Source organism: Lemur catta, chromosome 9 (genome assembly GCF_020740605.2).
Source record: "Lemur catta isolate mLemCat1 chromosome 9, mLemCat1.pri, whole genome shotgun sequence".
Lineage (NCBI taxonomy): Eukaryota > Metazoa > Chordata > Mammalia > Primates > Lemuridae > Lemur > Lemur catta.
Window position 1 is genome coordinate 85635923 of NC_059136.1, and position 26837 is coordinate 85662759.

At 42.3% G+C, this 26837-nt stretch overlaps 1 protein-coding gene across 2 annotated transcripts in view; it reads right to left on the bottom strand.

Moving 5' to 3' along the window:
* Positions 1-26837, bottom strand: part of TRIM55 (tripartite motif containing 55) — a 42894-nt gene that overhangs the window by 9916 nt on the left and 6141 nt on the right. The window contains exons 3-9 of one of the 2 annotated variants that reach the window (XM_045560579.1): positions 26041-26206; positions 24194-24289; positions 12164-12397; positions 11802-11824; positions 11577-11701; positions 10063-10316; positions 8310-8597 (exon numbers count right to left, since the gene is read on the bottom strand). In XM_045560579.1, the coding sequence (XP_045416535.1) occupies positions 8310-8597; positions 10063-10316; positions 11577-11701; positions 11802-11824; positions 12164-12397; positions 24194-24289; positions 26041-26206 (1186 nt within the window). The remainder of the gene's footprint in view (positions 1-8309; positions 8598-10062; positions 10317-11576; positions 11702-11801; positions 11825-12163; positions 12398-24193; positions 24290-26040; positions 26207-26837) is intronic. The other variant, XM_045560580.1, reaches the window with a different exon arrangement.

The window sequence follows — 26837 nt, forward strand, 5'->3', positions numbered from 1 at the left end:
TGACACTTGGGCTGGGAACCATTGGACCTTCTCGGCCAAGAGGACAAGCCTGGTGCTGGAAGCCACTGGCCTGTGACAGGAAGCCCCTGCAGTTCTGTGGAAACTGGTTTAGCAAGGACAAGGGATGAACTAGGACATAGGTATGTCATGAAATGTCAGAGGTATTAGCTCATAAAGCAACTGGTACAAAACTAAAAACAGGGCCCCACAGAACAGTGACAACTAATCGCCAGATTGTGAAGTTCACTTAGCCACTTAAAAGTATTGGGCACCTCAACTGTCCTGGCCCTTGTTGTGTTTGGTGGTGTGTGGCGGGAGGAAGGGAGACAGGCTTCTTGGGTTCAAGCTGTGACATCTTTCTCATGGCCTGCCATTCGGAATGACACCTTCAGGACCGTCAGCACAGCTCTCCTCCAGGCACCCCTCTTTGCTCCTATCTTTTTAAAAGTACCTTGAAAGATAGTGTATGGGAATGAGGGTCCTCTCTGCACCCATTCAGCATGCAGACACACAAAGGGAGAGGTAGATAAGAAGTTTTGTTTCTAAATACCACCTATCTTGGGGTCAGCACTTCAAGAAAATAAACAATGCTAAATGTGAATGCACCTAAACAGAGTTTCAAAATACATGAGGCAAAAACTGACAGAACTGCAAGGAGAAATAGACAAATCCACAATTATAGTCAAAGATCTCAAAACCCCTTTTTCAGCAATTGATAAAATAGGTAAACAGAAAATCAGTACAGTATGATAAACTTGAACAACACTATCAATCAACAGACTTAACTGATATTTATAGAATACTCCACTCAACAACAGAAATACTTGTGTTTTCAAGTACACATGGGATAGTCACCAAAGTAGATCATATTATGGACCATAAAAAAATCTTAATAAACTTAAAAGGACTAGAAACATACAAAGTATATTCTCTCTCCACAACAGAATTAAACTGGAAGTCAAACAGAAAGGTATCTGGAAAATCTCCAAATATCTGGAAATTAAATGCCACTCATCTAAATAAATCATGGATCAAAGAAGAAACCACAAGATAAATTAGAAAATATTTTGAATTAAATAAGAATATCAAACATATCAAAACTTGTGGGATGCAGCTAAAGCTGTGATTCTAAGAAAATTTATAGCATTAAATCTATACATTAGAAAGCAAAAAAGATCTCAAATAAATGTTCCAAGCTTTCACCTCCAGACACCAGAAAGAAGAGAGAAAATTAAGCCCCAAGTAAGCATAAGGAAGAAAATAATAAAGAGAAGAAATGAATGAAATAGAAAAACTGACAAAAATTTGAGAAAACAAATAAAGCCAAAATCTGGTTCTTTGAAAAGATCTGTAAAATTAATCAATAGTCAAAATAATCTTGAAACCAGATCAAAGTTGGAGACTTATATTACTTTATTTGGAGACTTCTCTAAAGCTACAATAATCAAAACAGTGTGGTATTGGCAGAGGGACAAACATACAAATCGATGGTACAAAATACAGAGTCCAGAAATAGACCCACACATCTATAGTCAATTGAATTTCTACAAAGTTATCAAGGTAATTCACTGAGGAAAAGGATAATCTTTTCAACAGATAGTGCTGGAACAAATGGTTATCTTGTAAAAAACAAAAAAGCCAAAAAAAATTTTTTTTGATTCTTACCTCACATATACAAAAATTAACAAAATTATCTTAGATCTACTTTGAAAGCTAATGCTATAAAAATTCTAGAAAAAACATGAGAGAAAATCTTTGTGATTTTGAGTCAATCAAGGATTTCTTAAATAGGACACCAAAGCAAAAACCATAAAGGAAAAAAACGATGAATTGGACTTCATCAAAACTAAAAATGTTTGCTCTCCAAAATACACTAAGAAAATGAAAACGAAAGCCACAGACTGGGAGAAAATATTTGCAAAACAAAAAAATCCATCTGATGAGGAAGTTTTATTTAGAATACATAACTTTTCTCTACCAAGAAAGACAGCCCAATAAAAAGTGGGCAAAAGATGTGAACAGATTACTTACTTCACCAAAGAAAGTATAAAAATGGCCAATAAGCACAACAAATAGTGCTAAATGTTATTCCCTAGAAAAATGCAAATTAAAAACATAAGGAAATATCATATATAACCATACCTCCAGAATGGGTGAAATGTAAAAGATTCACAATACCATGAACTGGCTAGGATGTTGAGCAGCTAGAACTCTCTTACACTGCTGGTGGAAACAAAAATTGAATAGCCACTATGGAAAACAGTTTGACGGCTTCTTACAAAGTTTACAGTAAACTGACCATACAATGCAGCATTTCCATGCCTACATATTTACTCAAGAGAAATGAAAACATATATTCACACAAAAACTTACATGTGAATGTTCGTAGCAGCTCTATTTATAACAGCCAAAGCTGCTAACATCACAAACATCCATCAGGTGGTGAATAGATAAATTGTGATGTACCCACACACAAAAAAGAATGGAGATGCTGATACATGCAACAAAATGAATGAATCTCAAAAGCACTATGTTAAGTGAAAAAAGCCAGTGGCAAAAGTCTACATACAGGATGTTTTTATTTCTATGACCTTTGAGACCATGTGACAAGCAAACACATCAGTGGTTGCCAGAGGCTGGGATGCAGGGAAGGGATTAACTATAAAGGCACATAAGAGAACATTTGGGGATGATGGAAACATTCTATATCTTAATTGTGGTGGTAGCTTTATAATGCTACGCATCTGTCAAAATTCACTGAACTATACACTTAAAATGGTAAATTCTAATGTTATACCTCAATTTAAAAAAATCATATATCTATCATTTCTTTACTCATCTACTATTCTGTGACTGCCTCTAATGTCTATACTGTTTTAGCTCTACGGGGCAATGAGGTCTATAAGCGCCTTTATGTGCAGTTTTCATGGATTTTACAGACCATCACGGACTTTATGGAGTTCATGCAATCTAAAGGAGGTAAGAGCAGCTGCGTAAACATTCAACTAAATGAGCGCCGAGGGAGAGATTTGGAAAACAGTTTGGGAAATGGAGATTTAAGTAAGAGCTTCAAGATAAGAAATATATTTTGAGAAATGCAATGGACTATTTCACTGAGAATCTATGCAATTATTGTCACTCATCATGACTTAAGTCAGGCCTAAGTCCATAACCCTCCCAGTGAAAACATCCTGAAACAAATTATCAAATTCTTAGTATTTAGTTCTTCACTGCCCGATGTTGTGTAAATCCTTGAATCTGTTCATTGAGTAGTCCCTTTATTTTCCCAGTGAGAAAACTGAGGCTCAAAGAAATTAAGTGTCCTGAGTCAGATGCAGAAGCAGCTCCAGGGCTAGGACCAAAGTCCTTTCTCCTAATTTCACTGATCTCTCCACTGCCTTGAGCGTTGGCAGAATTTCCTCCCAATTTGTTTGTCTATTTTCAGGCTTGAAGAATGGGATGTAAAAAGTGGGTATTCTATGCTTGAAACAACAAATAACTATGATTTAGTAAAGCTTTTAGGGTCTCTTACCATTACAGCTTCATGCCCTGGTGAAATACACAAGCTGTGGTTCTTTGTGGAGGCAGAAATTGCAGAGACTTCAATGCCAAAGTCCCCATCTCCAAAGCAATTGTCTCTCGCCGGTGTGTGTGTTGTGCATGTGTGTGTGTCCATGTGTGTGTGTGTGTGTGCATGTGATGTGGTGGGGGATCCTCTGACCTTGAGGCAGCTGGAGTGTCCAGCTCAAGTATCATCCAGAGCAGCTGGTGAGTTAATCCACCAAACAGGGAGACACTTCTCTGGAAACCCCTGTTCCTCGCATAGCTCCCATGAAATGGTTTGGGCAAATTCTTCCACATGAGGTCACTAAGCTGCACTGGGAAGGGAAGAAGGGAACCAGGCAGGGGTTTTCATTGCTGCTGCTCTCACCTCTGTAAAAATGTAATTGCCACACGTACTCCCAGTAAAATGCCCAATTGTCCACGGGAGTGGGTGAGGGTGGGAGTGGTCCCTGTGTTAATACTCAGGTGTCACTGGCATGGAAGTGCTGTGGGAAGGGGAGGGGCCGTGGATGGAGGCACATGGGACCAGACAGGGCCACACAAGGCATGCCCAAGGGACAAGACCCCCAGAGACTGTTTTCCAAGGGCAGCCAACCTGTCTCTCAGCATCCTTCTTCCCCGCTACTATTGCCTTGTTTTCTGAGGTTGACTAGGGCATGGTGGAACTTTCTCAAAATAAATTTTTAAACTAACTCATGAAGTAGATCAAACATTATTTCTTCCAAACTCTCTTTGCATTGACTGAGCATACAGCAGGCACAGCCCAGATGGGTAGAAACTTAGAAGGCAATTCTACAGCTGAAGACCATGCAGGTGGGGGGGCTCTGCACAGTTTCCTGGGGGAACAGGGCACAGCAGGGCTCCAAGTGTATCCCAGAAGGATGGATGGGAATCAGGGCCTTTTATGAGATTCAAATTCCCCATAGGGCCGAACACAAACCTTGTTGAAAAATGATGTTTTCTTAGAGAATGCGAGTGGGGAAGGCAATGATGCTCCTCTGAGCTAACAAAAAGTAGAAGTCCCACCATCACGAGTGGAGGGAGCTGACATCTGGTTTTTGCCATGAGTAGTATTTTTTTTTCTTTTTGCCTATGTGCTTGTGTGAAAAGAAAAGGCACATGATAAAAGTAGAGATTGTCTGGCATGAGAAATCATAGGCAGCAAAACCAAGAGCAGGTTTCACTGTGTAAATGGATATGAGGAAAGCACCTAGAAATAGAGCATTTGCCTTCTTAAAAGGTTTGCAGTTCAGCTGATAGGGACTGAAGTGAGTTTACAGATCAGATAAGCCTGAGATGCTGCCGAGTTTCTAAGGCAATCTTACTCTCTGACATGGGACCATCTAGCTAAGAGAGGCTAAGACCAGTGAATCAAGGTTTCTTACCAACACGGAGAAATAATAAATGTTTGAAATCAGGGATAAGCTAATTACTCAGCTCTGATCCCTATACATTATAGGTATTGAAACATCACTGTGTACCCCATGAATATATACAATTATTTAGTGTCAATTTAAAAAATAAAATTTGAAACAAAGAACTCTCATAACACATCATAAATGTTCAAGGTGAGACTAATGATGAAATGTGAAATTTCAAAAAGCTAAGCTTGCACTGGACAAATATTAATCTGACAAATTGGGTTCCGGGTGGTGAAGGTGAATCGGGCCTGCAAAAAGTTCACAGAGGCCAGGAATTTGCTACATGGTAAGGTTGCTATCAACCTGTGCATTATCCCATCTCAGGGATCAAAGAGTGATACTCCATCATGAACAGGTTTCTTCTCTATGTGAAAGGCCCTTTCTCAAACACTGAGAACTACACAAGCAAGGTTCTTTGCAATCCTGAATGTCAATGCCCCCCTCAACACACACACCCCGCCCTCCTCACCCTCATCTCACCAGACAGGCGTGTGAATGTCAGCATACATGACATGGGCTCGTGGATGGCAGCCATGAAGCGTGGCACTCCCCCTGCAGCCTCAGAGAAGCATTTCGAGGATATATACATATGGTGACAAAGCCCCAAGCCCGAATTCTCAGAATGTAAACGGAACCCTTCAGACAATTATTCAGATCCACAATTAGGTCCTGGTTCCAATAAAGCATGGAGTTTTCTCTCTCCCCATCTGCCCCACCTAGTGCCTGGCTGGTACTTCCTGCCACTGCTCTTCCCCACGAATAATGCTGGGAAGAGGAGTTGGGCAGATGAGCAGGCTATAAGGATGCTCAGGACGGTATAGGGTGCACAGGTTTCCAGCTGATTATTAGACATTGGGGGCAGGTCCTGCTCACATTTACAGACACAGCAGGGACCCACGGACACTCCACCGCCATTGCCAAGCTGACGGCTAATGCGGCAGAAGGGAAGTCTATGATGGGAGCTTTCGGAAGAGTCAGTGTCAACCCAGGGAAAAGCCAGTGAGCCACAAATAGCTAAGGCCTTTTGGCATCATTGATCCTGAACTGCTTCTGGGCTACAGGTACAAGGAGCTGGGTCTCGGGCCCAGCAGGGTCATTTACTCAAAAGTACATGGGGTTTGGATCTTTGAATATTAATTAAACTGATAACCTTCAAAAGACTATTAAAAGAGTAAGAGGGCAGTCCCAGAGCAAACCTCATAGCAGCAATCAAGCAAAGACTTGACGATGAGAAACGTGACTCGAAAGTATTAATAATATGCAGGGACTGTTTGATGACTTTATGGCTTTTCTTTGGTTCTAATTCACTCTGGCTGGTGAGTGCACCCTGAGCTGCTGGCTCTGTCCATTCCGGGCTCCCCTGCCTGCGATCCTCCAGATGTTGCTGCACCCGGGGCATCTTTCTCTCAGGGGCCTCTCCTCCCAGCAGAAACACTGTAGAGCCTGAGGGTTCAAGAGAAGCCACCTGCTCACCCCTGTAGGAACTGCCTGGGGCAGCATTCCCGACAGGAGTCACCAGGCCACCTCCTGGGCACGTGGTGTAAGCTGATGAAATGTTGCTGTGTCATCTACAGAAACTTGCACTTCCCTGAAGGAGCCCTTTCCTGCTACTCCCTCTGCCTGAAGAGCAGCGAGTCCTCACAGCATTGTGGACACCTTTTGAAACTGGCCTTCCCTAGTGACCATTCAGGAAGGTTCATTCCTACTGGATTACTGAATAATTGCCCACAGAGTCACTGTTCTGAGTCAGGGTTCCCTCCATGCAGGAATAGATAATGGAGCAATTCTCCTCAGTGCCTTGAGGTCACCAGTATTATCTGCAATCACCGTTCTTTTTAGATGACTGGGCCTCAAGGTTTGGGGAGAAACTCATCTCTGGGCCTACAGAAGAGGAACATTATGGAAGAAACTACATGAGATGTTAGTCAAGGGAAAAGAAAATATTTCCTACCCATTAAAGTAAAAATCAAGCACTGAATCTGACTCCAGATGTAGTGAAGTATAAGAAAAGCCAAAAGTGCTAGGCAGATTGCTAACTCCTGTGAGAAAACAAGAAGAAAACTTCACTGATATTATCACAAAATCATTTTTTTCAGCATCATTTAGATGGACTTTTCATTTTGGTTTGGAGCCTGACTATGTGCCCCTTGTGGAGTATGACACTACTGTTTTCAGAAAACAGCTCCTTCGCACACGACTTCCACTAAACACGTAAGAATTTTACAAACTTTCTAGAAATAACGTCTACTCCATTTTTTTAACCTAAAAACCACCTCAAAAGGTTTCCTCACACCAAACATTTGTCACTTTTTAACTGTGAAAACAAATATCTGGCCCCAAAGCATGTTACTTTTAATTTCCCAAATACCATTTCAAGTGGAAATGGAGGTCCATTTGAACAGATAGAATCAAGATAATAAAGTCATTTTCCCATTTTTTGAAAAAATGTTGTTTGTTGTTTATAATCACCTGATGACCCAGGAGCAGGAGAGAGTTTTTTTGACAGCCTCTTGTCTGGGCAACACTCACACCCTCACACCCCACACAGCATTTAAGAATGCTCATGAGTGTAACTATGAACATTCTTCCTTGTGAAGAAATTGTAAAACATTTCTACCAACTCTTGGAGACATGCAAACAGCTAACCAGGTGTTAGGGAGAAGATGTGGACTTCAAACTCTCACTATATAAAGAACACAAGGTATCAAGAGTCTCTTCAAAATCTCCATGGAGGAAAACCTGTGCTTTTCTGCTCCCAGGAGCACATGCTTAGGAAGCACGGGTTTAGTCGAGCAAGACCGTGTCTAGCCGTAGCCGGCACACTCCCAGAACCCACGGACCAGAGATTATTTTTCAGAGCAGACTTAAAGCTCAATTCAAATGTGCTCCTTGGGGGTTGCTGGGAACGACACAGAAGCAGGTGATTAGTCTTTGGAAGCCCAAGGAGGACACAGGGAAGCTTGAGCAAGGGCAGGTGGCTGTCGCAAAGGAGGACCAGGGACACAGCCAGTCACTGCAGACCAAGCAGCGCCCCGCGGCATGCCTAGGGCCAGGCTCGCTCGCGCCCCTCCCTGGGAAGCCAGGTGTGCGGTCACCACGCATGGGCAGAGTGAAGTCAAATTTGTTTTGTTTTGTGTTTTCTTTCATATAACACCTTAAAAATAAGCCACCATGGCTGGTGGGTTGTATCTGTATTTTTCCCATGGCAGTGGTTTCTCTTTGTCCTTTGAAAGCCCCCCCCCCCGCTTTTTTTTTGCTGAGGCCTATTCTAGCAAGCCCCTGGGGCGTGGGAGAGCATTCAGACACAGGTTCACCAACACTAACCTTAGAAGTAGCTGCAGGTGCGCTAGTTTCCTTACCACTCACTGCTGCCCTCTCACTGGTTGCAGCTCCTGCCACTTCTGCGTTCTGCACATTCGAGTCCTCAGAACGCGGAGGCCCTATTTGCCCCAGAACTTCGCTCCCTGGGGTGCAAGGTGGGTTGGTGGTGGCTTTCCGGGTTTGGCCTTTATACCAACTAGGGTAAAACAAGGGATCCGCAGTTTCCGCTGCTGCAGGGACTGGAGTTTCAGACTCTGTGGTCTGCTGAGAGCCACTGGGCACAACCTCCCCCTTAATTAGGACAGATAAATTCAGAAGTAAAAAAAAAAAAAAAGAAGAAGAAGAAGAAGAAGAAGAAGAAGAAGAAGAAGAAGAAGAAGAAGAAGAAGAAGAAGAAGAAGAAGAAGAAGAAGAAAAGCAGTCGATTTTAGTTCCCTTCAGGTTTGAACACTGAGCTCTGTGTGCGGTGCCTGACTTAGCGGTTGTTTTAGTTCATCCCACCCTCCGAAATGCTCAAGGTGCAAGGCTGATGCCAGTGGCCCTCTGTCTGGCATCTGGACTCACTGTGCTTGTCTTTCACTAGGCGGTAGCCTGGGTGGGCAGAAAGCAGAAGCCTCCAGTGAAAGTTGCTTATAAAATATCAGATACGGGAGAGCGGTCAAACTATTGACCAGAATTAATTTGTTGGCATTATATGTGGGCCCCCAAAATTAACCTCACTGATCAAATCCAACCCTCATTTAGTGACTATACCTCTCTCAATTTCAATGCAATTGGTATACCCAGAATTTCAAGATTCTAGGAACTATAAATAACATTTTAGCCTGGTTTCCTGTGGAGACAGAGCATAGAAATACAATTCCACCTCTGAGTTCCCTTCTCGAGTTTTGGTTCTATAGATGATTTCAATCTACTCTGAAAGCAGTTGGAAAACCAGGGTTTTTCTTTGCTGACTCTGCACTGCCCACAAATTCAACAGGTTGGGATCCTGTCTGCTGAAGTGTCATATAGTTAGCACGAAGGCTTGAAAACTGGGCAATGACATCTTAAAAACATAAGGTCAGCCAATCTGGGATGAGCTGGTTTCTTAAGATGTATTTTAAACAATTCTGTCAATATACAACCTTGTTGAATGGCCAATACATAGAAAACCAGACTTCACTGCTTGCTCACTGAAGGAAAGACATACAAGTTGTATTTCAGGGTAAGCAGCAGGGACATAAACCAGTGTAGTTTCTCTACTTCCTCTATTATCTACAGAAAATTCAAAGTTCTGAAAGTGTAATAACTTCTATTTCTGAGTCTATATCCTATATCATTTCTCATCTTACACCCTATATCTGTATTCACTAAGTAACAGAGAGCAGAGAATCCCCATGATACAGGCTATGTTACTTACATAGACATGTTACATCAATTAACATGTTACTCACATACACACACACACACACACACACACACACACACACACACACAAATTTCTAGACAAAGATTACCTCAGATTTGAGGGCAGTATTGATGGGAAAACTGTACTAAATTAGTCTTGCCAACCAGCTATAACAACAATGAACCTGTTGAATCTCCTAGAGGACTTTTCTCCCTGACTTTGTGATTGTCCTGAAATCTTTTGTCTGCCACACACAAATGTCTGCCATATATTATCTTTTTCTTAAGGTAGACTCGAATACATTCTTTAGGCTGTTCAGCAAGGAGACATGGCCACGTGTCCTGCAGGAAGGGACTCATGAGTGGTTACCTGTGTCACTGGGGTGTCCGCAGCAGGTGGCAGGGCTGGAGGTGGCTCTGGAGAGGAAACTGGAAGTGCCCCAGGGGCAGCCTGCGGCTCCAAGGACAGCTGAGCGGGCTCCAAAGCTTTTCCCAGACTTTCACCGTCTCCTGGAGTCTCTGTTTGAACATTTTCTACCTCTTCCACTTCTCCTACTTCTCCTTCCCCTTCCCCTTCTCCTTCTCCTTCTTCTTCTCCTTCTTCTTCTTCTTCCTCTTCATCCTCTGGTAAGGTAAGGTACCTTTTAAATCGTATAACTACCACTGCAGCCATGGAAACAGTTAATGCCCAGCTTAAGGTCGGGCTAGGAAAGTCCTTGCAAACAGACCCTGGACAATGGTCCCCGTGTGCCTCGATGGGGCTTTGTGCTTCTAGTGAAGCGCGGACAGGACGAGTGTGAAGGAACGTCCCCATCCTCCTCGCTGTCCTTCCCAGGACAGAGTCCTCACCCTCAAAGAGCACCATCCACCTCACCCCCCGCCCAAGCTTGTTCACATTTTTATCATACTCTGCTACATCTGCAAGTGCCTGGAGGGCTGCAATTGTCACTTGTTTGCCTCTGTCAAATTAAATGGAGAGGCAACTCTCTTCCCTATCTCAGCAAGCACACAACCCTTGTCTTTTTCATTTCTAACTTCCTTTGTGCAGTGAAGACTGATCCTCGCCACAATTAAGGCCGGGACTCTTTTCCAAACCCACAGATCTTAATATTCTCTCAGGCAACATTAAGGATAGACAATATTAAGTAATAATTTTTCAAAATCCACCCTGAAGATTTGCCCCTCTGAAACCAGTGGATGTTGGTGCAGCCTTTTGGCATTATTTGTGGTCTAGCCGAGGGGTGTGCTCACCTAGATGGGCTAGAATAAGTTAAGATGATCAAAGTTTTGTCAGCCCCAAGATTATTGTCCTCTTTTCAATTATTTCATCAGGATATATTTCCAGGAGTGGGATTTCTGGGCCAAAGGGTAGGAATGCATTTATAGCTCATGGAGTACATCTGGTCACACAGACCTAGCTTTATTTACAGGTTGTGACTTATTCTAAGACTGTTACTATTCTTGTCCTCTAATGTTTGCTTAAGTTGATGGGCTCTAATATCTAGCCTAGATGTTGTCTATGTTTTATTTTTGTCTCATCCTTAACCTTGCTCTTGACGACACCTCACATCACTGTGGCTAACAGTTTGTGTAAGGCTGAAGCTGAGATATCATCATCACCACCAATTAAGTATTTGACTACTCAGAGTCAAATGCCCAATAATGGCATCAAAATAGGTTCTATAATATGCAAAGCAAATAAACACTGTCAACAAACTATATGATCCTGCAATGAAACAGAGCTTCACATTGGATTATGATTCTTGTAAAGCTGTCGACATCAGTTCTGGACATGATTCTGAATCCCCCCTTCCCTCCCACCCAACCCCTCTGCAGCTCTCACACACCTGCAACTTTGACCAAATGGTCAAAAGAATAACAAACCTCTGTAAAAATCAATTTCGCGTATTATTTTTTCTTCTCTATTCAGGTTGACTGTGAAGTGGTTCATGTTCTCATAGCCATGTTCTATTTTTTCCATCTGAAATGCCTTCGATGCTTCAGAGATTCTGCAACAAAGACAAGTTGCCACTTTGTCACTATTTAAAATTTGATAGCCTTGGGTAAAAGAGAAAATATGTGTTTTTCCACAAAATAAAAATTACTTACTTTTGTAACAGGGTTTTGGCATTCTGTGAAAGCAAAAGATAGGCTTACTTAAATTCTTTTCATCAAAGACAGTGGTGAGACAATTATTTCTTTTGCTGACTCTGAGAATCTCATAGCTTAGTTTCTAAATGCCATAAATAACTGTTGTTTTATATCTGAACTCTCTTATATTTCAGCAATGCCACAGATATATGTTTATTGAATTGTTTAAATAGATGGAGATAGAAGCATAAAAGAGGTTCATATTTTTGTTGGCAAAATAGATTAAAAAGGAAATGTACATAAAAATGATGAAAATCTGATAAATAATTTTCCAGTACATATCTTTTGGGTTGTTTCCTTGGTGCCAGAAAGAGACTCACCTGCAGAAACACCGCCATTTCTGGTTCGTCCATGAACTGGATTCCTGACTCAACCAACTTTGTCACATTCTCCAAATGATCAGAATACTTTTTGATGAGAGCACGGACGTGTTCCAGTTTCTCCTCTTGGGTTCGTGTAATAACTTGGGTCATTTCATTCTTCCTCTGCTCCAGGATGCCATACAGGTAATCAAACTTCTCACAGAGCTCCTGCTTCTGCTGTCTGCAACATTCCTGTCAGTGGGGTTAGCTGATGTTAGAAAGTGTCTGAAAGGACGTCTATTTGGAGAAATCGCCCATACATTTGGGAAAGAAGAACATTTACCTATGAAGGATATTTTTTTCTTTTCCCTTAAGATGTCACTTTAAGTATAGATAGCCACTGTGTTGGTGCTTTGAAAAAAATCCCATTTTTAACAAATTCGATACTTAGATAATCCAAAAATCAATTAAATTGAATAAATGGATCAATGATTTTTCAATCTTCTGTCTTCATAAATGGAGAATTTCATAGAAATTAGGACAGATTTTCTTTTACATTATACTTGGAGTATATAGGTTACAGGTTACATTTTGCTTTGGAGAGTGTGTGTGTGTAAGGAAACACTGTGATACCTTCTTGATTGTACTTCCAGTCTCTCTCTGCTCCACCTGTCCCAATACTGTCCTAGTTTTAGTCCTCCCATGTGGATGCTGTTGCTTCCCAAAGGCCTCTGAATCTGGGATTCTTCCCAACCCTCCAAGCCAACTCACACAACAACCAAATTAATTTTCTCGGAGTATAGTTCTAATCACGTTTTTTCTGTTATGACTCCCCCTGACACAAAGAATAACATTTAAACTTGATAACTGGCTTTCAAGACTCTCTATGACTTGGTTCCAGCTTTCCTTTATAATAGTCCACTGTCTTCCACTGCATACCCTGTATTGCAGCAAAAATGAACCACTCACTCTCCTTTGTTCATGCTGTCTCCTCTGTCTACAATGTTCTACCCCAAGTCATAGTCGCAAACTCTAAGCAATCTCAAAGTCATTGCTGGACTGCCACCTCTTCCATAAAGCTTCACTTATTTTTATGGCTGAATATCATCTTTTAACCCTCTGAAATCCCATAACAGTTACCATTTATGGTATATACCTGTTTCCACTAGATCTTTTATTTATCCAATACTTTCTAAAAAGAAGAAATACTGGATCTGGTTGTTTTTTTGTTTTTTCCTGAGACTGAGTCTCGTTCTGTTACCCTGGGTGGCAGTGGCATCATCACAGCTCACTGCAACCTCAAACTCCTGGGCTCAAGCAATCCTCCTGCCTCAGCCTCCTGAGTAGCTGGGACTACAGGCATGCACCACAACGCTCGGCTAATTTTTCTATTTTTAGTAGAGTCAGGGTCTCACTCTTGCTCAGGCTGGTCTTGAACTCTCCTGAGCTTAAGCAATCCTCTTACCTCGGCCTCCCAGAGTGCTAGGATTACAGGTGTAAGCCACTGCACCCGGCCTGGATCTGGTTTTGTACTTGGGGAGAAAGGTTGTATTGGAAATCTGGCTTGTACACTTGGGTTATGTGTCTGAAGCCTTACAGTACCATCCAGCTTCCTTTACTCTGAGCCCAAGTTTAACTCATAATTAATTTTCCAGTTCACTAGTCATTGGCCTTTTGGTATTTTAGGCTCCAATAAGCTTATGTGTGTGTGTCAATCTCCTTGGACCTGGCCATCTCTGGATCCAGGACCTTTACAGCTGAGAGCAGGTTGTGAGCCATGACCACCCAACCTAGCTCTCCCACCTACTGGGGGCTTCTTAGGAACCCAGCTAACTTATCTCTGATCTCTCTGTGACCCTTATCACATGTTCTTTCATTTTAGTAGATACTGATCTCTTTGATGTCATGTATTGCTTTCTTCATTTATGTGAGTTTCTTAAATATCTAAACTATAGTCTCCTTGAGGGCAGAATCTGGGTCTGCCTAGGAGACATAGCACCTTGGATAGTAGATGTTCAGTGAATATCCATTGAATTGATTTTTTATATTATGTTTCATTTCCCCCCAAGTCCTCTACTATTCTTAGAGTAAGTGGGAAAAAAGGATGACCTAAACCAAATTGTTGGTTACGAAAATACTCCATAAAAGCAGAAGAAATACAACTCTCACTCCACTGCTTCTCCTGGAACACAGTCAATTCCCACTGCAGTTTCTGACCGAATTATAATGCATGAAGGAGATCCAATGGAGCAAACCATTTTAATAGTCAATACCAGTTACTGTTGTCATTCATCCATCCACTCATTCATTTAACAAACAATTCTTAAGCATGTCATTTGTGTCATGCACTATTGCAAGACTCTGGGGATCCAAAATTGAATGAAACACAATTCCTGTTCCCAAGGAGCTCACAGTTCACTGAGTGACAAAGACTATGGGCCAATAATGTAATTCAGTGTAGTAGGCTGAATAATGGAAACATATTAGAGATTTATAGGACCATGTAGATGGGACCTTGGTCCACCCCTTCATGCAGCTGGGAAGCATATGGGGGAACTCAGGAAAAGCTTCTTAGAGGAAGTGGTGCCTGAGTTGGCCTTAAAGGATGGGGAGGAGTAGAAGAGGTGGGGAGTGGGACAAAAATGCATGGAGTCCTGGCAATTGTCAGAGTAACAGGACAAGGGTCACGAAGCATGTCAAGACATGGAAATTTGGGGGTTTGTCAAATTTCTGTCCATTTCCAGTCCTTTAGTTTAAGATTTGTACAGTTGCAACCCGGCCTAGGAACTGAAGCCTGTTAGTAGCTTTCCAATCAAGCTTTCTTTCACCATATTACCTTCTGCTCTAAGTTTACAGGCAGCCATGTGCCCACTGTATACATGAAATATGCCTCTCTGATATTTAGAAGCTCTACTGCCGACTGTGCACATGCGATGTTTTCCAGCTTGTTCTTCTAAAATGAATTGTGCACTTAAAACATTCATAAAAAGTATTATATTAGGATGTAATACTGGTAGAATGTCTTCACAAAAGTTTTCTTCTATGTGATTTAATACGTGTGAGAACACTCAAGATCATGACAGCCAATCTTTTGCAATGAGACTGATGTGAAGTCGTGTGCACCCTGGTGTATTCTCTCAAGTCTAATAAAGATTAGATCACTTATTTCAGCCATATAAATTTTATTTAGTGGTATAAAATGAAATAACTACTTTCATTCCTATATTAGTTTCAGTTCTGAGTATTATTTCATTTCTATTCTATTTTTTTAATGACTTATACTATATTGAATTTTAGTAAAATTGCTACCATTTTAATAGCAACTCATATGTGTTTATATTTTACAGTATAGAAAATGCTACCCCATGAATGGTCTATGCTTTATTGTAATTATTATATCATACGCACTTTGTAAAGCACTTCTAATATTACCTGGACATAGTAGGCACTATATCAGTGTTTATTAAATTTAGGTCCAAATTCTTTAATTTGAATTACTCAGTTGTGGAATTTAGAAGCTGCATGGAATTCATTAGACTCCCAATTAATCATTTCACTCATGTGGAAAATGAAACCCAGTGGAGCTGTCACTTTCTCAAGGCCATTCTGCCATTTAATATTGGTGCCTGGCCTAGAATCAAGGTCTTCGAACTCCTGGCTCACTGCTGTTCTCACCACACCCAGCTGGGCCCAGACTTTTAAGTGACTTGAAAAAAAATTTATATGAAGTAGTTATAAACTGAATATATGCCTTTTAACAAATTTGCTATGTTGAGAATAGACTTTTTAAAGGCAAGAAACCTCAAATTGTTTCAGAATTATATTAATTAGTTCTTTCCTTCAACAAAATTCACTAAGTGCTTACTGTGTAACAGGATTTAAGATCTAAAAGCCTCCCATCATTTTCCATTCTTTGGGAGAATAGTAAATATAAAATTTATCATAAATGATAGACATAAAATATAAAATTATTATATTAATATTTTCTAATTCTTAACAGAAAAAAAATTTTCTCTTGTTCAGTTTGCTTTTGATATAATTCTATGTAAAATATGGTAAGAGTTAGACAAATCTGTTTCTGAAAAGGAAAAAAAATACATGCTTATTCCTTGGAATTATGCAATTGGAACTTGCAAACTTTTAGAAATTTACTTAAGATGTTCAGGTTAACCTAATGTCAGATTCAAATGTGAAATGCTCCATTAAATTGAAAATATCCTATTTTTTCATACCCTCCAAGGTAAAACCAACGCATAAGAGACTAACTTAGGTGCCCTTCAAACTTTCTTGGCAATAAGACCATCAAAGTGCTGTGAAGGTCAACGAATAACAAACACCTCAGGTTATCAATTTCTCCTGCAAGCTACCTGGGGAATAGGTAAGTGCTATGAAAAAAAAAATGTTCTCAGAGGCCACCTAGCTATTCTGAATTTTAGTAACTTTGTAAATGTGCCTTTGTAAATGTGAATCTGCAACACTTTCAATAGTGACTTTCTAGCAACCTGAAAAATGGAATGGGAAAAAATGTGAACTTTTGCATTACCAAAATATCTGCAGAGAGCACACTTGAAAGGACGATTGTTACCTGCAAAAGCATGACAGCAACCTCGTTTATCTCTTCTCCACAAAAACTTCCTAGCCTCAAAGATTTCTCCTTGCTTTTAGCATACTTTTTCATTTATCTGAGTAAAAGGATAGGTATCTTAAAGCCTAATTCCAGGCTGTATACCTACCCTCCTCCCTCCTCCTATTTCTCTGGATAGTAATTGAATCAAAACATATACTTTTTGAACTTTCAAGTTTATCTTTTCAAATATCCTCCATATTCTTCCTTTTGATGCCTGTGGTTCCTACATCCTGTGTGCGTGTACGTGGCACCTGAGTGAGTGTGCTTAGCAAGTGAAGTGACCTCCATCACAAACGCACAATGTACTGGTCCCCAAGCATAATCAGATGCAAAGCCTCTTGCTGCAGCACGGCCTTCCTCCTGCGTCTGTCATGACAGTTATATTTACTGGTTTCTAAGGAGAACCAAATTAAAGTTGTCTGTAATTAACTGAGTGAAAATAAAATTCATCCCATCTCTAGGGAGAACCCAGTATGGATGCAATATATCAAAAAGGGGTGATTTTATAAAGTGATCCTGCCCATATTGAAATGGTAAGATGATGATGGGTGGACTATTTGTTTCTGATCAATACCAAAACTTCTGGATGAAGAGAAAAACATCAAGTAGTTATTTGGTTGTTTCCTTAGAAGTCAGTAGGTAACCTTTAACTTTTATCTAAACCCATTATTTAACTGTTGCCTTCGTAGTAATGTTAAAATTGGCAAACTCCAATTTTTGCCATTTTTATATTTGAGAAGTTATAAGAAAAAATAAGATATGAAACTACAAAGAGAAGCTTTTCATGGGAAAAAAATCAACTGCAGATGATCTTTTACTAAAAGAGCAGATAGCCTATCAAACAAAGTACCAACGTTTTTAATGAGTGGGTTTTCATTGGCACACTTCTCCCAGACACTTACTACTCTCTGAAATGATCCTGTTATTCATTTGTTTACTGTATAACTCCTCTGCTAGAATAAAATCTTCTTGAGAGCAGAAAGCTTTTACATTTAGTTTGCCACTGTTTCCCCAACATTATGTGTACAGAATATGACACATAGTGCACACTTGAGAAACATGGATTTCCTGATCGATTGGATGAATGTATGAAATATGACTTGCGTCTGGAAATACTCAGCCCTCACACAAAAGCTTCAATTTTGCTTTGTTCCAAAGGAATAGGTATTTAAGTGGATACATTAAGCTTCTGCTTCACTCAGTGCTAAAAGAAACCAAAGCAAAAACAAAAACAAAAAACAGTAAAATATAACCTTAGGGAAACCATTTAACCTCAGGACAGTAGTTTGTTTGTTTGCTTTAATCTGTGCAATGAGGGATTGGACTGAATAATTGCTAAGGTCCCCTCTAACTCTACAGTTCCAAGATTCTACAACTTCAGGTAAACGTGGAGATATTTCAGAGAGTCTTCAAGCTGTGACATGCCTCTCTCTGTTCCCAGCAAGTTTCAGAGTGTCATCTGTCTCACCAAGACATACATTACATGCCCTAGCCCTGAATGTCAGCACTTGCTTGGGCAAATGCCATGGCCACAACAGGAAAAAGCTAAGGCAGCTATGACCACCGATCTTACCATGTAAGGATCCTGGCCCTGTGACCGAAATAGAACTGAAGATAAGCTCTCAGCCCTGCCACTTGTCACTGAGCAACTGTGGCTCTACCAGGCCCATTCATATCTCTACCACATTCCTCCAACATGCATCAAGACACATTTGTTTGAAGCTGCAGCTTCATTTGAAATACAGAACTTCAAAAGTCCCTTCATTAAGCCAAACAGGGTTTCCTTCCACTACCCCCCAAGCAGCCAGTAGGTTAATAATATTGAGGAAAGAACTATATTAAAGAAGGAAGTTCCTTCCAAGAAAATCAAGTCCAGCCCTTCATTCATAAAGCTCCTGTTACAAGCGTTTGGTGAAGTTCCATGAGTAAGGCTAGGATGTCCCCAGAAAAGGGACAGACAAATCAGAAACACCACCATCCTCCAGGCACCCAGGCTGCAGTTCAGCCCTCCCCTGCCAGCGCTCAGCTCCATTCAGTGGCCGTGGGGCTTGGGTCTCCAGAATTCTGGCTCCTTTCTACTGTATCACAGCACCACTCCACGTTAAAAAGATAATTGTGTCTTAATTTGTGGCATTTCTAATGCTTAATCTTGGGGTCCTTGGCATTCAAGGTTTTCTGGGCCAGTCCAGATCATTAGAATCTCCTCAAGTAACCCTATGAAGGCTGAGGGCCAGATGGGCGGGCTGTGACTCGAGCCCCGAGGTCTGCGGTGAGAGCCACATGGCAAGCCGAGCAGATGTTGTACCTCACTCGGGTCTGCTACGGGTAGTCAGCATGTTTCCCAGAAGAGGCTCTGTCTCCCTTGGTTGCCAACAAAAGCCTCTTCGATAAAGAAGACAGCTAATATCGAGTGCCATTCTCTCTCGATTCTTCCCTCTGAGACTGCTGCTCAGCCCTGCCATCACAATTAACCAGGGACTGTCTTTTTATGACACCGTTTAAAAGATGCTCCAGTGGTTCCAATGATCGTTGGTTCACATCAGGAAAATAAGCGTGCACTTTCCAAGCTGACTCTGAGGCTGACATGTGGTGACATTTACTGAGCCCTTGGCATGGGCCTCTTACCCCGATGTAGTCATCACAACAACCCTGTGAAGAAGGTATTATCTGTCATCCCTACTGTAAAGCTGAGGAAGTTGAGGGACCGAAAGCATAAGCAACTTGCCCAACATCATATAATCAAGTGACAGAGGTAAAATTCAAACTCTGCAATCTGGTCTTTTAAGGCATATGCTATATTGCCTTAAAAATTCTGGCACACCTATTAAAATTATTCTAAATATATTCAGATTTCATATTTGTAACTGCATGGACAATGTCTCAGAGATGAGAAAAAGCTTTTGGGGGTAAAAATTACTGTTTTGAAAATACAGTGAATTCGTTCTCACTGTAGCTGGAGGATTGGAGGATTTTATTCGGTTTTTCAGATAATAGAAATGCTCAGTATCAAGTATTTGTTATTCAGCTTATAGCAGTTTCCTCTAGACAGGTATTCATACAAAACAGGGTTATTTCTAGGCCTGCCAGCCTGCCTTTGAGAGAGCCTGCCCCTTGGGCATCCGGTGACATAGGATAAGTGCCACTGGTAAAGACTACAAGGGGTAAAGACTACAAGACTATGTTTTCTAGGGATGAAAACTGAAAATCAAGCACATGTTTCCAGAAGCAGAGAGCTCCCGAGTGCACTTCCCCACTCCTACAAGCAGCCCCCCTCCCCAGTCCCAGCCTGCCCCAGAACATCTGCAGGCCTGGAAAGGCAAGTGAGGCTCCAGAGCATGCTGGGCTCCTCCACAACAGCCCGGAAGCCTCTGCCAAGCTGCAATCCAGAGCTCAGGGGATGTCGTAGGCTGAGCCACCCTCAAGCAGCAGAGTTAAAAAACCTCACAGCTCCTTCACCCACCATCAGCCCACAGCACAGAATGAAAACGCCACTCCCCTTCGACACAATTCAGACTGCCCTTTTGTGACTAATAGTCATTCACATCAAGTGCATACATTACTTTTAAAGGATAACAAGGAGTCCACTGTGTGTTTTACCCAAAGCTCAGCAAGGCTCCAGGGCTGGTCCTGGGCCAGACGCCTCCCTGGGCCAGCCCTGCAAGACATTCCATGATTAGGGACAAAATTATTCTAAATATATTCAGTGCAAGGAACAGGCGCTACTACCAAAGGGCAGGCATCAGGGCCCCAGGCGGGGAGGCGAGGTAATTATGGAAGGACAGTGCCCACCCCAGGGGCTGCTCCATTTCCCATCCCTGAGGAGTTCCTTGCCAATCAGAAAAGGGAATCCTTTAACAACAGCTCCCCACCCTCTGGCCAGGAACCACTCCTGGCTTCTCTGAAAATGTTTCCAAGCAGGTGGTGAGCAAAGCCAGAAAGGGAAACAACAACCCCGGCAGAGCAGGAGACACAGTAGCTGTGTCCCTAATGACAGAATTCACGCACTCTGCAAGGCAGGACCATTTCCCTCCATGCCATCCTGCCTTGCAGGCTGGCAAGAAGCTGAGCCTCTGGTATAGACCTGGCTCTGTGGGAGATCACCTCAGCAATTACAGGGGCACAGGATGGCCATTTGTGGCAGTGTCTCTGTCCTCAGGGACTCTTCAAACAGAAGATATTGTGTCAAACAGGAATCATAAAATCAGAGACCTCCACAGGGCTTCTAGGCAATCTCTACGTCTCCAGATGAACCACCTAAACTGATCTAAAAGAGCCATGCTTATGCGAGTCATATTCATTCATTCGTTCTTTATTTTACTGGTTATTATTAATAAAAATATCAGACTTAATAGAAATGTGAGATACAGGAATATATAAGGAAGGCATTGAGAATGACCTGCGGTCCCACTATTCACTGCCCTTAACCTTTTGGTGTTTTTCTTTCCTCATTTTCTCCCCAAAATGTATAGGAGGTTATATATGAATATATAAAGTCATGCACCGCTTAACAATGGGGATATGTTCTGAGAAATGTGTCAGTAGGTGATTTCATCCTGGTGGGAACATCATTGCTTGTACCTACACAAAACTAAATGATACAGCCAGACTATATGCTCTAGCCTATTGTTCTTAGGCTGCAAACCTGTACAGTATGTTTCTGTACTGGTGAGCAACTGTAACACACAGTATTTGTTTATCTAAGCATATCTGAACACAGAAAAGGTAGAGGTAGAGTAAAAATACTGTATTATAATCTTACGGGACCACCCTCATATACGCGGTTTGAACAATCGACCAAAACATCACTATTTGGTGCATGATGTACTTTCTATAGTGTTGTGTATGAATGTTTACATCCTATACAGTGTATATAAATAAATACTTGCTTTGCTTTTTCATCTTATTTCCTTAAGATAAGATAACCGAAGTGAAATAAACAGAAAAAGTATGGACACTTTTAAAACTCCTGCCAAGTTGCAGCTACATCTTAAAGCCCTGCAAGGAGTGATTATACACCCTCCTCTAGTAACCTGTCAAAATACTCACAAAAGTGTGTCGTGCTGATGAATGTTATTATCAGTGAGAATGGAGTAATGATCCTGACTTTCATACCCTGGAAGTTCTTCCTGATATCCACACTAATCCCTTCTGCCGAATTAACTTCAAACCTGTTCCCTCCTGTCTTGTTCTCAGTGAATAAAGACAGTGATTCCTATTGTGCCTCTGACCTGCTTCTATGAAGAAAACCTGTTGAGAATCTCTCCCCACCCTCTTGGTGTCCTCCGATGCTGGCTAAACGGAGCCTGAGTCATCTGCATTTGCTCAAGGCCCAAACATGATCCACAGGGCTTTTCTCCCGTGTGCATTCTCCAGGCTGTCCGTCCCAGACAGAAAGCCTCTTCCTTCCAGCAGACATCTCTGATAAAGGCCTGAGATTACCTCATTCACCCACAAGCAACATGCTCCTATTTATACACTCAACGCTCAACGTGGGACCACACTGGACTGCTGATTCATGGCTTAATGATAAATTGTATTTGCCCTTTACTGTAAATAAGTACAAACAAAAAAAGTTTATATTGTCCATTTCTGAATCTCTTTAGGCTCTTCACCAAGAGAAAACTTGCCTTCTATAAAAGGATCCCAGATTGATTGTAGATATTTTCAGGAATATGAGTGTGGAGAAGAAAGGAGATTGATTTTAATGATGTGTAAATCTAAAATGAGAAAATTATGGCTAATGTCTTGAAGCCATCATTTAGGAAATGGCCTTTGGCTTTTAATAGAATTTGCCTTTCTTTCTTTTCTTTTTTTTAAAGACACGGTCTCACTCAGTTGCCCCCGGCAGAGTGCAGAGACAGTATCATAGCTCACTGCAACCTCAAACTCCTGGGCTCAAGTGATCCTCCTGCCTCAGCCTCCCGCGTAACTAGACTACAGGTGCACGCCACAATGCCCGGCTACTTTTTCTTGAACTCCTGAGCTCAAGCAATCCTCCTACCTCGGCCTCCCAGAGTGCTAGGATTACTAGAATTTGCCTTTCTAATGATAAAGTAGTAAGAAGAGTATTTATCAGACACTCGCCACATGGCAGGCACTTTGCTAAGCACTTAGCTTCTGCTTATTTACTTCATTCTTCATGGTAACTCTATAAATTAGGTACTAAGGTTGCCCCACTTTTACAGAAAACAACTGAGGAACTAAATGTCCTTGTAGCAACACGAATGGATCTTAAAAACATAATGCTTAGTTTAAAAAAAGTTAAAAAGCAGAATGAGAAATACAACACAATACCATTTATAAAATTAAAAGACATACATATAAAACAATACACATTTTTAAGAATATGTATAGAACATCAAACATGTCAGAGAAGTTATCTATGGGGAGGAGAACAGGAGTGAGAAATGGCAACAAAGGGAAACAAACAGTAACAAGAGAAGCCTCGCACACAGCAACGAGAACAGTGTGCCAGGGACGGAGCAGGATAACATCTCCACCCTCGGCACTGAGGTCCAACGAAAATAACAAATGACCCCAGGGTTTACAGCAGGGAGACAGTAACAGACTTCTCTGGCTGTTAGAACCAGGGACCTGGACTTGAACCCAGGCCTCTTGCACCTCCCTTCCCCCCCCATTCAGCACAGCTGTAACTAGTCTGGGAATTTTCAATTCCTGAAAAGATACCTGCCACACAGCTAAACCTCTTCAGGCTTCCACATTTTGCCTTGAGTAATTACGTGATTTATCTGATCTTGAGGGAAAAGTGGATTTGCTCTATTTCTTATATGCCAAGTTCAAATGTGAGCTAAACAGCCATCCATTCATCCACCAAGTTTTTATTGATTGTTTATTATGTGCGGGCATTGGGCCAGGCAGAGGACAGACAGAGATGAATGAGCCAGAACTTTGGCCTCTGTGAGCTCCCAGATACTGAGCCAGTCTCTAACCACAGTCAGGCAGATCTTTCTCCTCCTGATGGGCCCTGTGCAGCACTGCTGTTAGAGCACAGATGTGCCCCTCAAACCTGCACATGACTTTCTAAAGCACTCACTAGCATTCCTTAAGACAGTTGAGATTTCCGTCAAGGAAGTTTGCTATAATAGCAACAACACTGATTTCTATGACCAGCAGAATTGATTTTTCTTGCAGCTAATCTTTCAAAAGGAGTTGGACAAGAAAGAAGAACACATGCAACAACAACCCTAGTAATTGTGGTAAAATCTGCCTCACTGACTCATGTCATCACTTCTCTTTCTGTGCCAAGAGGTGAGTATCTCAGAGACATAGCGGGAAGTAGGCCATTCTATAAGGAAAGAATGACATGTCGGAATGGGGATGTTTAGGGTGGCGCTGAGGAAGCCACTAACCCCCAGGAGCTGCAGGCTTGGTTGAGACCCCCTGGGAGTCACCTGACCTACCTCAATAATTTTACAGGTGTCTTCCAGCTGGCTGATCACTCCCTGGACTCGATCATTGCTTCCCACAAGGACGGCGATGCCATTGCTGAGCTCAGACTAAACAAAGAGAAAAGAAGAACTCAAGATCTAGGGGCTTCCCAGTCACCACTGATTGTGGACTAGTCATATTTAATAGTATTGTCCTTATGTGTTCTTAGGGTCCATGCAACCCCTAGGGAGTGACAGGGAGGCTTGAACCCTCCAGTATTGCAAGCAAACTTTTGTATATGAATTCATTTGTGCAGGAAGAGGTTTCATAGATTTCACCACATTCTCAATGGAGACTCTGTTAAAAACATTAAGAATACTGAATTACAGGCCATTGAGAATAGCATGTTCAAGCTAAAGAATTCTAAGTACGGTTTGTAAATGTAATGGAGTCTAATATATGACTTTAGGGACCCAAAATAATTATTTGCCTAGTGTAGCTCAGAATCAGTTTTACTTGGGCAATGTACATAGTAAATATTCATTTATTTTACATATACCTATTATGGGCCTACTATGCTAAGAATATAGTATATAATATATACGCATAAACACCCACACACTAGACTAAGTCATTACAGACTTATAAAACTGGAACATGCTACTGGTTCTAGGGGGATAATGTCAACTTTGGAATTCCTTTTTTCTGTTGCCCTGAGAAGCTATCCTATTGTTCATATTCACCCCTTTCCCGAGGCTGGGTTATGGAGCCTCAGGGAGCACTGAATGGGGACTTCAGACGCCTCTGACCTTGGTCTAACTCTGTCCCTAACTGCTCGATGATGTTGGGCAAAACATATCAATTTGGACCTTAATTGTTTCACATTTAAAGGAAGAAGGTTAGACCAGAACAGTAATTATAAAATATTTCAAAGCTGTAGAACCCTTTCTTCAAATGGAAGTCAATATGGAAACCTGTAGATAAAAGTAAAGCTGCTTTGGCCAAACAGGATGTGGAACAAACAGTCTGTCCTGTCCATCTCTCATGAATCTCCAGGGCTCTGAGGGAGGCAGTGTGAAACAGGTGTCATCTAACTTGACTTTGGGAGATGTGAGGAGTGAACAAGGGGGAATAAATTGTAAGTGGATTGAGAAATAAACAAATGTTATAGATAACTTGCAGAATCCTGCTTCTTCAGCAGTTGGTTACTGGTTGTAACTGCTGCTCAAGAGTTTGGCTTCCAAATTTGATTCCAACTCTGATCTTCACAGGGAACCCCTGACGGACCGTGGAAGGATGATTCTAACTGAAAGCAGCTGGGAGGTGGAGGTGATCAAATCCTCAGCGCCCAGAGCGGCTGCGCCCATTGGAGCACCCAACCCCACTTTCATCTGCACCAAGTGGGTCAGCCCTGGCCCACTTGTGCATGAAACCAGGGTGGCAGGTTGGTGCTGTGCTAACGGAGACGCTGTCCATGGTCAGGATGAGGGGCTGTGGCTGAGGCCCTGGGGCAAGGGGGATGCACCTACTCAAACGGGGACTTTTAGCAACAGGCTCAGGTAGTATGAGGGCTAGCACAAGGCAGTCTGTAACTTCTTTCCATAGTCTAAACTTCAAATAATCTTGACCAGTGTGAGCTTAGGCTGGGTTCCCTAACAATACTCATCTCCAGCAACCTCCAAAGGGGGCAAAAACAGCGACTCTCTCGCTCTCCTGCACCCTTCCTGAAACTCCGCACCTCTGCCGTGTCCGGCCTTCGTCACCGCCCTCTAGGGCACCCAGCCCCGGCCACGTGCCCAGCAAGGAACCTGTCACACTGGCACTTGGAAGGTGCTGCTTGTTGGGGTGGGCAGGGGGGCGGTGAGAGAGCAGCTCTTACCTTCTGCCTCTGGAACACGTGAGTGAGGGGAGCCACCTGGCAGTCCTTGTGTGCGCCGAACACCTTGCACAGGGAGCAGGTGGGCACCTCGCAGTTCAGACAGTAGATGTTGATGCGCTCCTCGTCGTGCTCCTCGCACATGGGCTGGTCGGACTTCTTTTCTGGCCTGCGAGGAGGTGGGCAGATAAAAGTCCGTCAACTCGTCCTGGGGCACAGCGGACACTGGTGCTGCGCCCTGCAACTCCATTCTAGAAGACTCCCAGGGGCCCTTACTTGTCCCCGGAGCTCACCAAATTCAGCTTCCCAACGAGTTTAGCAGTGGCGTGCTCACAAATCTCTAACCACCTGCTTGGGACTGGGACCGGGACATGGAGACTCTGATTCGTAGCATTTGCCAGTTTCCGTGGTGTGCTTCCACTCTGGCCTATTTCGAGTTATTTAAGGTTTGGGAACGGGCTACTGAGATTCCTGAAGGTCAAACCCTGGGCCCTGGCGAGTGGTTGGGAGCCTGCTCCAGCGCCGTGTCCCCACGCTCACGAGCTTCTCAGGAGACACTTTCCGGTTACGAGCAAAGAAGGGTTGGTGGCTGATAAATAAATCTCAAGTTTGCACAGCTTTGCGGGGGAGCTCAATCCTATTCCTCCAGCCTCTGGCCACAGGAAACACTTTTTCCCCCTGAAAGAGTGGCCAGCGGGAACCGAAATCTTCTGATTATTGGTCTGGGAGGTGCTGGTCGGAAGTAGCTGTGTGTAAGAGGGAGGTGTAGCCTCCTTATACATACCCAGGGATTTAGAGAT